Source organism: Eriocheir sinensis, chromosome 13 (assembly GCF_024679095.1).
Source record: "Eriocheir sinensis breed Jianghai 21 chromosome 13, ASM2467909v1, whole genome shotgun sequence".
NCBI classification, from domain to species: Eukaryota; Metazoa; Arthropoda; class Malacostraca; order Decapoda; family Varunidae; genus Eriocheir; species Eriocheir sinensis.
The window spans coordinates 4,556,787-4,567,793 of NC_066521.1; the positions used below are offsets into that span (position 1 = coordinate 4,556,787).

Sequence of the window (11,007 nt, forward strand, 5' to 3'; positions counted from 1 at the left end):
CTGTGTGCATGAGTGGTGGACAGCTGAGCGACTTATTTCTGCAAGGAGGTATTTCCCGCAACACCACCCCATGTAGTGGGCCACCCCCGCCGCTGCCATGTCCCATCCTGCACTGCTTAGTTCCGCCACCCTACACCGAGTACCGAATAAACTTAAAACAACCAAACATAACTTAATCCAACCTAACCTACTTAACGAGGGGTTTCGCTCCCCTCGACCCCCTTAAGCTGTGTTAGTATCAACACTCACAAACGCTTGTCCATTTTCCATTACATTTACGTCCTGGGTCGTTGCATAAGACTTTCTTGTGGTATAAATATGTTCTTCATATGAACTGGAACTACAAGGAGGAAAATATTTCATCAGATGGGCTGAAAAAGACTACAGTAACCAAAGGATGGGACAGCATATAAAGGGAGGAGGGCGAGGTGGCTAGCAGACACTATTGTAGTTACCGGGCACGATTGGTTCAAAAACTATTCTCAGTCGGTCCCCATGGATTTCTGAATCTCTGACCTTGTCCGTTATATCCGAAATCCATTATAAGCGGGTCCGTTATATCAAGGGTTTACTGTGTATATATATATATATATATATATATATATATATATATATATATATATATATATATATATATATATATATATATATAATTGGCCATCTTCAGGAGGTGTTGTTCTGATTTCTTCCTTGGCTGGAGTCAGAATGGCTGTGGAGCAGCTCACGTGGTCTTTTATACCCGCGGAAGATGTGGTGTGCACGGCCAGGCTGTGCAGAGGTGTGCGCAGTTGGCCAGTCATCATGCCGGTTGTGCGCACAGTCTTCTGGTAGGAAGGGACATCTTGGGTTGCTGTTGGATGTTGATTTCCGGTTTCTTGGTGTAGATTAGTACAGATTCTGTCATCTTCAGTCTCTTGATATCATGCTCTCTCTCTAAAATGATGGTATTATTTTGTAAGTGTTGCCTTTTTACACACGGACACATCCTAAAGCCTGGACAGCACAAATAGTCATCTTCCAAGGTATAAAGACCACGTGAGCTGCTCCACAGCCATTCTGACTCCAGCCAAGGAAGAAATCAGAACACCACCACCTGAAGATGGCCAATTAGGGCCGAAAGGGATCTAGAGGAAAGAAAAAGAGAGAAAGAATGAACTTCAGCGATCTGCTCAAGTCCCTACCCCCTGATGACCGTGTGTTAATACGCGACATCGAAAGAAAAACATATAAAGAGAACAAAACTTCAGTTGCTGTAGACTTCAACAAGTCCTGTATCACAAATGGCCTACTTCCAATATATATATATATATATATATATATATATATATATATATATATATATATATATATATATATATATATATATATATATATATATATATATATATATATATATATATATATATATATATATATATATATATATATATATATATATATATATATATATATGTCATCTCATTGTTGGGTATTTCGTTCGACTTGGCGCGATCGCTGAAACCCATGAACGGCGGGACTATAACCCTATGGGAAAATATGCATTTGGGGAAATCACCTCTTAAACGTAATATAACACATGTTTTTTTCGTTCTTTTTAATGACTGAAATGAGACAAGACCTTGTTAGACAACAATATGTAATCAACACTCACCCTGGGGTCAAAATTTATTAGCACAGAAGACCCAAAAGTAGCCCAATTTGTGATAAGTAGCCAAATCTGGCAACACTGCAGTGTGGCGGCGCGTGAATTTTTTTTTTTAGGATAATGTTGCTATGAGAAAATCTCGACCAATAGCAGTCGTCCCTGAGTGAGCTGCTGGCCAATAGGAAAGCATGACGTCACAGTAACCGTGATGTCACTCAGGAGCAACCTAACGTCCATTGCCCCTCCCTCCTCCTCTCTGCCTCCCTCCTCCCTCCCTCTCTGCCTTCCTCCCTCCTCTCTCTCCCTTCCCCCTCCTCTCTGCCTCCCTCCTCCTCCTCCTCTGCCTTCCTCCTCCTCTCTCCTTCCCTCCCTCTGCCTCCCTCCCTCCCTCCTCTGCCTTCCTCCCTCCTCTCTCCCTTCCCTCCTCTCTGCCTCCCTCCCTCCCTCCTCTGCCTTCCTCCTCCTCTCTCCCTTCCCCCTCCTCTGCCTCCTCCCTCCCTCCTCTCTGCCTTCCTCCTCCCTCCCCTCTGCCCTCCCTCCCTCCCCTCCTCTGCCTCCTCTCCTCTCTCCCTTCCCCTCCTCTCTGCCCTCCCTCCCTCCCTCTGCCTCCTCCCTCCTCTCCTCCTTCCCCCTCCCTCTCTGCCTCCCTCCCTCCCTCCTTTCTGCCTTCCTCCTCTCTCCCTTCCCCCTCCTCTCTGCCTCCCTCCTCCCTCCTCTCTGCCTCCCTCCCTCCCTCCTCTGCCTTCCTCCTCCCTCTCCCTTCCCCTCCTCTCTGCCTCCCTCCTCCCTCCTCTCTGCCTTCCTCCCTCCTCTCTCCTTCCCTCCTCTGCCTCCCTCCCTCCTCTGCCTTCCTATTTAGCGTCAATGCATCCGCGTATACGCGAATCTGGGGCCGCGTATAAGCGGGGGTCACAATTAGTTGACCGCGAATACGCGAAACCGCGATGGGTGAGACCGCGAACGGCGGGGGGTGACTGTATATATATATATATATATATATATATATATATATATATATATATATATATATATATATATATATATATATATATATATATATATACAGTCGTCCCTCAAATAGTACGGTTTCGGTTTTATACGGATTGTCACAGAAGATTTTTTTAGGATTTTTAAATTTCCCGCTCGTTGCACCAAATAGCCATGGCGTGAGTGGCAACACTGTTCTCCCAGACTGCCTCCCATGCACATCCCCTCAGTCCATGTGTGTGCACAACATCAGGAACACTGTTCTGCCAGATTGAAACCTATGCACTTTCCGTAAGTCCGTGTGTGTGCACAACCTCAGCTACGCTTCTCCATTACCACATAACATGAACATGGGACCCAAGTGACAACCCAAAACACCTACTGAATGCACCCCAAAGCATTCGAGAAAGGTATTCACCTTGCAGAAGAATTCGGATTTAGAAGAAGTTACGTTTTGGTACGAGTTACGTTGCGATAGGGAGATCTTACCACATGAATCCAGGTCCTGCCTGGCTCAGCTTCTACTTGCTGGGCAAAGTTGCCAATTATGCATTTTCTGCTGTAGTGTTACCACGCTGGGCAACGGAGCCATCCTGGGAGTGCTGCCTTCCACATCGTCAGCGAGCGAGCCATGTCATACACTCACACTCTCTCTTACTCTCTACCACAGTTTCTATTGCTCTCAAATTCATACTTGAAACAAGATACGAAACATTAATTGTGGAGATTGACTCCGCGCCTCCAAAATACGACATTACACCTCCTTATTATATAGTTAAGGGATGCGTATTTAAACTACTCCAACCGAATTTTAAATATCCTGACCTCTAACGGGGGGGGGGGCTTCCCCACCCCAGCGTGGTAACACTACACTGTGACTGCAGCAGATAATGCATAACTGGCAACTTGGGCCCGTGGATAGCAGCTGAGCCAGGCGGGACTCGGATTCTGTAGGAGTGCCCAGGAGTGTATCTAGGGGGGGCACTAATTTTATACGGATTTTCAAATAGTACGGGGATCCTGGCTCCCTAACCCCTGTACTATTTGAGGGACGACTGTATATATATATACATATATATATATATAGATATATATATATATATATATATATATATATATATATATATATATATATATATATATATATATATATATATATATATATATATATATATATATATATATATATATATATATATATATATATATATATATATATACAGGTATGTGGGTGGTAGCGTGCTGGGCCCACATTCACTGCGTGATGGACTACGGGTTCAAATCCCACGCTACCACTCGGATTTTCAGTCACCGCCGAGTGGCTTAAAACTACCCACATGCTGTCCTGAAGACCACCCATCAACCCGGACTCCAGAGGAAGCCGTCCAGCGAATCAAGAACGAATTCGGGGCATGAGCCAATGCAAGATGGCGCCACTATAAACACTGCGCCAGAACGGGCTGGGCCGACCATCAGGCCCCACCTGAAGAAGCCTTGGGCCGACCATCAGGCCCCACCGGAAGATGCCAACCGCGCAATAGGCAATCAACGTAAAAAAAAAATATATAGATATATATATATATATATATATATATATATATATATATATATATATATATATATATATATATATCTCAGAGCTGGGCACATCCGATCATCAGTCCGATCGTCCGATCTGATCGGAACAGCAATCGGCGATCAGAATGCAAAGATTGGATCATCTTTGTAAAAGGTAATCGGACTGTGGAGATCGGAACTTCACAAACTAACTTCCGATCACCGATCACAGAAAAGAAAGTGGTTAACGTTGTCATGGCAACAAGTGACTGCGGACTTCTTACAATTATTTTTATACACGTTGCTAAATAGTTACTTCAATAAGCGTCTTTATTTATAAAATTAAGCGATAATTATGGATCGTTAATTTATTTAATCCTGGTAAGGTATCGTGAACAAGACGTGCAGGCACAAAGTTGCTTTATTTGCTTGGCGGGACTTGTCACACAACGCCATGACAGTGTGGTGTAGCCCACAGTAGTGGGCTTCTGTTCACTCCAATAACCGAGTGGCCTGCCCCAGTTGTCAGTTATGCATTCTCTGCTGCAGTGTTACCACCCTCTAATGGCAGCAGCGTCAGTTCCTTTTCAGGAAAGGAACAAGACCTAAGCTAAAAGGGGGGGCTTCGCCCCACCTCGACCCCCCCACCTTCTTAACCAGGGGGAGGGCTTTGCCTTCCCTCTACACCCCCCCCACCCACCCGACAAACTCTCCCCGCAACAAGAGGAGGAGGAGGAAGGAGGTCTCGCGAGACAGTGCAACATGCCGCCCAGACCACGGCACCAAACTAACGGCCCATACCCTTCCCATCCAAGAACTTACCTAACTTCTTCTTGAATGTATCTATCGTGTTGGCGCTCACCACATGACTTCTACGTCTGCTCCAGTCATCCACCACTGTTGGTAAACCAATTCTTGCCTATGTCTTTGTTGAACCTGAACTTATCCAACTTAAACCCATTGCTACGTGTCCTACCCGGTGTGGTGTCATCTGCCATCCGCGTATCCTAAGACATCCCATCCAATCTGCGCATGCGCAGGATTTGTTTACAAACAAAGGAGGGTGGATGAATTGTGACACGGTACCGTGTCTTTGTCGACTGCCTATCACGATATGTCCCACCTGAGTTTTTTTTCTTTTCTTTTTAAAGTAAATGATGACGTATGTTTTGAATTTGAAAATTGCTTGAAATATGAAAGTTTCTTGCTGCACCCTTTGTATGTCAGCAAATGAGGTAAATGAGGTATGTCGGTAAATGTGATGAGATAACCTGCTCCCCTTGTATGTCCGTAAATGTGATAAATGAGATAACCTGAACCCCTTGTATGTCGGTATATGTGATAAATGAGATAACCTGCTTCCCTTGTATCTCCGTAAATGTGATAAATGAAATAACCTGAACCCCTTGTATGTCGGTATATGTGATAAATGAGATAACCTACACCCCTTGTATGTCGGTAAATGTGATAAATGAGATAACCTACTCCCCTTGTACGTCGGTAAATGTGATAAACGAGATAACCTCAACCCCTTGTATGTCGGTAAATGTGATAAATGAGATAACCTACACCCCTTGTATATCGCTAAATGTGAGAAATGAGATAACCTACATCCCTTGTACATCGGTAAATGTGATCAATGAGGGAACCTACACCCCTTATAAGATGGTAAATGTGATAAATGAGATAACCTGCACCCCTTGTAACTTGGTAAATGTGATTAATGAGATACCCTACACCCCTTGTATGTCGGTAAATGTGAGAAATGAGATAACCTACTCCCCTTGTATGTCGGTAAATGTGATAAATGAGATAACCTACACCCCTTGTATGTTGGTAAATGTGATAAATGAGATAACCTACACCCCTTATAAGACGGTAAATGTGATAAATGAGATAACCTGCACCCCTTGTATCTCGGTAAATGTGATTAAAGAGATACCCTACACCCATTGAATGTCGGTAAATGTGATAAATGAGGTACCCTACATCTCTTTTATGTCAGTAAATGTGATAAATGAGGTACCCTACACCCATTGAATGTTGGTAAATGTGATAAATGAGGTACCCTACACCCATTGAATGTTGGTAAATGTGATAAATGAGGTACCCTACACCCATTGAATGTTGGTAAATGTGATAAATGAGGTACCCTACACCCATTGAATGTTGGTAAATGTGATAAATGAAGTACCCTACACCCATTGAATGTTGGTAAATGTGATAAATGAGGTACCCTACACCCATTGTATGTTGGTAAATGTGATAAATGAGGTACCCTACATCTCTTTTATGTCAGTAAATGTGATAAATGAGGTACCCTACATCTCTTTTATGTCAGTAAATGTGATAAATGAGGTACCCTACACCCCTTGTATGTTGGTAAATGTGATAAATGAGGTACCCTACATCTCTTTTATGTCGGTAAATGTGATAAATGAGATAACCTACACCCCTTGTATGTTGGTAAATGTGATAAATGAGGTACCCTACACCCATTGAATGTCGGTAAATGTGATAAATGAGGTACCCTACACCCATTGAATGTCGGTAAATGTGATAAATGAGGTACCCTACACCCATTGAATGTCGGTAAATGTGATAAATGAGGTACCCTACACTCCTTGTATGTTGGTAAATGTGATAAATGAGGTACCCTACACCCATTGAATGTCGGTAAATGTGATAAATGAGATAACCTACACCCCTTGTATGTTGGTAAACGTGATAAATGAGATAACCTACACCCCCTGTATGTTGGTAAACGTGATAAATGAGATAACCTACACCCCTTATAAGTCGGTAAATGTGATAAATGAGATAACCTGCACCCCTTGTATCTCGGTAAATGTGATTAATGAGATACCCTACACCCATTGAATGTCGGTAAATGTGATAAATGAGGTACCCTACACCCCTTGAATGTCGGTAAATGTGATAAATGAGGTACCCTACACTCCTTGTATGTTGGTAAATGTGATAAATGAGGTACCCTACACTCCTTGTATGTCGGTAAATGTGATAAATGAGGTACCCTACACTCCTTGTATGTTGGTAAATGTGATAAATGAGGTACCCTACACTCCTTGTATGTTGGTAAATGTGATAAATGAGGTAACTTTTTTTTGTTTACATCTCAGCCTATAGCGCCGGTAGGTTTTCTTCAGGGGCCTGGTGGTCGGCCCAAGCCCGTCATGGTGCAGGCAATTTTTATAGTGGCGCTAGTTATGCTTGGCTCATGCTGCCCCCTGGAACTCATTTTTGATTTTCTGGTGCGGTTTCTTCTAGAATCCGGGATGATAGGTGGTCTTCTGGACAGCCTGTGGGTAGTCTTAAGCCACTCAGCGGTGACTAAAAAATCCCAGGTGGTAGCGTGGGGATTTGAATCTACATTGTCCATGGCGTGATGAATGCTGGCCCCGCACGCTAATCACTCAGCCACCGCCTACCCTTGTATGTAAGTAAATGTAAAAAATGAGATAACCTAAACCCCTTGTATGTCAGTAAATGTGATAAATGGGGCTGCTCGCACACATGCGCCTGGCTGCCCGGATCCCACTCACCATGCTTCCCACGGCCAGTGGAAAGGCCCAGGGGGTGGATAAGAGCGAGAATGGGAGTCAAGGACCACAACAAGGTGTGAAAAAAAACCCGGTTTTAGCAGCCTCTTCCTTTTCCTTTCAGGTCATATCGCAATTTCAGTCTTCAATAAAAATCAAATTTTGGGGGTACCTATCGCAAACTCAGTGAATCACAGACTGGAAACTCACAATCCTGGAGACAGTACTGTATATATATATATATATATATATATATATATATATATATATATATATATATATATATATATATATATATATATATATATATATATATATATATATATATATATATATATATATATATATATATATATATATATATATATATATATATATATATATATATATAAAACTCGATTTACGCAAGTTTGGTTTACGCGTTTTTGAAATAATACGGGGTCCAAAACCCAAATAAACGTTTAATTTACACGTTTTTTTCACTTATACGCGATATTTTATGGAGTGGCCAACAGATGTCTCACGCAACTGGACTCACACGGCGCTGCAGCCACACAGCTGAGCTCAGTTCTTCCCGTGCGCCACTTGAACTACAATATAGTACCCACGCTGCCACGCTACTCAACAATAGGGGTGGGCAGGTACCGGTACCAGTACCAGTACTAACGGTACCAGCTATACGGTACGGTACCGGTACCAGACTGCTCGGTACCAGTACCAGACGGCTCGGTACCATTACCAGACGGCTCGATACCGGTACCAATACTAGCCAGTTGCTCATGGTGTCCCTCATTTCTTCCTCACACGAGTGAGGCTGAGTGCCTGAGTGGATATCTCGGTGATATGGATATTCTCTCTCTCTCTCTCTCTCTCTCTCTCTCTCTCTCTCTCCAGTGAATGAAGTGAATATTTATCTTTCAATAGAAGCCTACCTCTTGTTTGATTTACATTGTTTTTGATTTATGCGACCTCTTCAAGGACACAATACTCGTGTAAATCAAGAGTTACCTGTACTAACGGTACCAGCTATATGGTACGGTACCGGTACCAGACTGCTCGGTACCAGTACATATACTAAGATGCGCTCTCATAGTCCCTCATTTTCTTCCATCACAGTGAGGCCGAGGCTGAGTGCCTGAGTGGATATCTCGGTGATATGGATATTCTCTCTCTCTCTCTCTCTCTCTCTCTCTCTCTCTCTCTCTATATTTATATATATATATATATATATATATATATATATATATATATATATATATATATATATATATATATATATATATATATAAATATATATATATATATATATATATATATATTCAGGTAACTCATTTTACGCCAGTATTGTGTCCTCAAGAGGTCACAAATCAAAACAATGTAAATCAAACAAGAGGTAGGTTTCTAGAAAAATAAATATTCACTTCATTCAGTGGAGAGAGAGAGAGAGAGAGAGAGAGAGAGAGAGAGAGAGAGAGAGAGAATATCCATATCACAGAGATATCCACTCAGGCACTCAGTCTCAGCCTCACTCGTGTGAGGAAGAAATGAGGGACACCACGAGCGACTGGATAGTATTGGTACCGAGCAGTCTGGTACCGGCACTGCATAGTTGGTACCGTGCGTACCGTACCTGCCCACCCATATTGTTGAGTAGCGTGGCAGCGTGGGTACTGTATTGTTGTTCAAGTGGCGCGGGAAGAACTGAGCTCAGCTGTGTGGCATAGCGCCGTAGTCCAGTTAGTGAGACATCTGGTGGTCACTCCATAAAATATTGTGTATAAGTGCAAAAAAAAAGTAAATTAATCATTTATTTGGATTTTGGACCCCGCGTTATTTCAAAAACGCGTAAACCAAACTCAGAATCGAGTTACTATATATATATATATATATATATATATATATATATATATATATATATATATATATATATATATATATATATATATATATATATATATATATATATATATATATATATATATATATATATATATATATATATATATATATATATATATATATATATATATATATATATATATATATATATATATATATATATATATATATATATATATATATATATATATATATATATATATATATATATATATATATATATATATATATATATATATATATATATATATATATATATATATATATATATATATATATATATATATATATATATATATACATTGCTCGTCATAAACAATATCGCCGGAGACCACGGTATCCTTTTGAAAGATCAAAACGTGCGCTCTTTCCTTGGCGGGCATCGGGTGCTTTAAATCAAATTATTACACATCTGGCATATCAGCCTGGGTGTTGGGCAGATTGCAAAGGCAGAAAGAAGTGACAGGCACCTGTCAATCACTCTGACTGGGGGCCGTTTTGTTGCTGGCTTCCCGCGCCACCCTCCCAGACTGGCTTGCAGTTACTCTGCTGTTTAGCTGTTTTCCTGGACAATGGTGCTCTACCAGATCTTGCCACGGGGTGACATCGCAGCCATCTCAGCTCTCAACAAGGCTGGACACTCCACACGGGCTATCTCTGACCAGACGGGTGTCAGTGTCCGCCAGGTTCAACGATACGTGAAGCGTATGGGTGAACTCGCCGGCAACAAAATACCCATCAAGCAGAAACCACCAGAAAACACTTGCAAAACTTCCCTGCAACTGAGAGTGATACACCGTGAAGTCAAACGCAATCCATGAGTATCGGCCAGGAAAATCAGGGAACACAACTTGGGATTGCTGAGTAATGTGTCTGTGAGGACATTATCGCGCCGCATCCACGACGACCTCCAGTACCTGAGCTATGCAGCGCGGCCCAAGCCCGTGGTTACTGTAGCCCACCAAGAGAAGAGGCTGGCGTGCGACAATGTTTATGGCAAGCATTGTATATACAGTTATACTTCGGTTAACGAGTGCCTTGGTTTACTTTTTATTTACGAGCAAAAGAATATCAATAAAAATGCCTTTTTTTTATGAGCAGTGACTTGGTGTACGAGCATCCTATTTGTACAAGTTGAAGATGTGAGCGTGGGTTTCCGATGTTCGCCGCAATGGGAATGGAGTCTGAAGCTGGTAACACACTAAGCCTTTTTCATCCAACCGTGTTGGCGGTAGGCGCAATAGGCAACTCCAACTTTTCTGGGTGTGCGTCACATACGACTAAGGTCAGTTGCCCATATCCACAATGTAAACAGACCAGTCACCCTGTATCCACATGGCGCTGTTTGCCAAAGTAAGG

At 42.1% G+C, this 11,007-nt stretch overlaps 1 protein-coding gene across 11 annotated transcripts; it reads right to left on the bottom strand.

The window, feature by feature from the left end:
- Nucleotides 1–4,271: 4,271 nt before the first annotated feature.
- Nucleotides 4,272–7,155, bottom strand: LOC126997900 (uncharacterized). Of its 11 annotated transcripts, none has more exons than XR_007752458.1 (3): nt 7,015–7,155; nt 6,007–6,090; nt 4,272–5,964 (listed from the first exon to the last, which is right to left on the bottom strand). XR_007752458.1 is itself a non-coding variant. In XM_050859114.1 (3 exons), exons 1-3 carry the CDS (start codon nt 7,064–7,066, stop codon nt 5,297–5,299), a joined length of 930 nt encoding a protein of 309 aa, XP_050715071.1. In that variant the 5' UTR covers nt 7,067–7,143; the 3' UTR covers nt 4,272–5,296. The 11 variants fall into 11 exon arrangements, 1 of the variants encoding a protein (XP_050715071.1); XR_007752453.1 differs by lacking the exon at nt 7,015–7,155 and adding an exon at nt 6,637–6,922 and having other exon boundaries at nt 4,272–5,628; nt 5,671–6,468; XR_007752459.1 differs by lacking the exon at nt 7,015–7,155 and adding an exon at nt 6,637–6,918 and having other exon boundaries at nt 4,272–5,544; nt 5,755–6,468.
- Nucleotides 7,156–11,007: the final 3,852 nt, after the last annotated feature.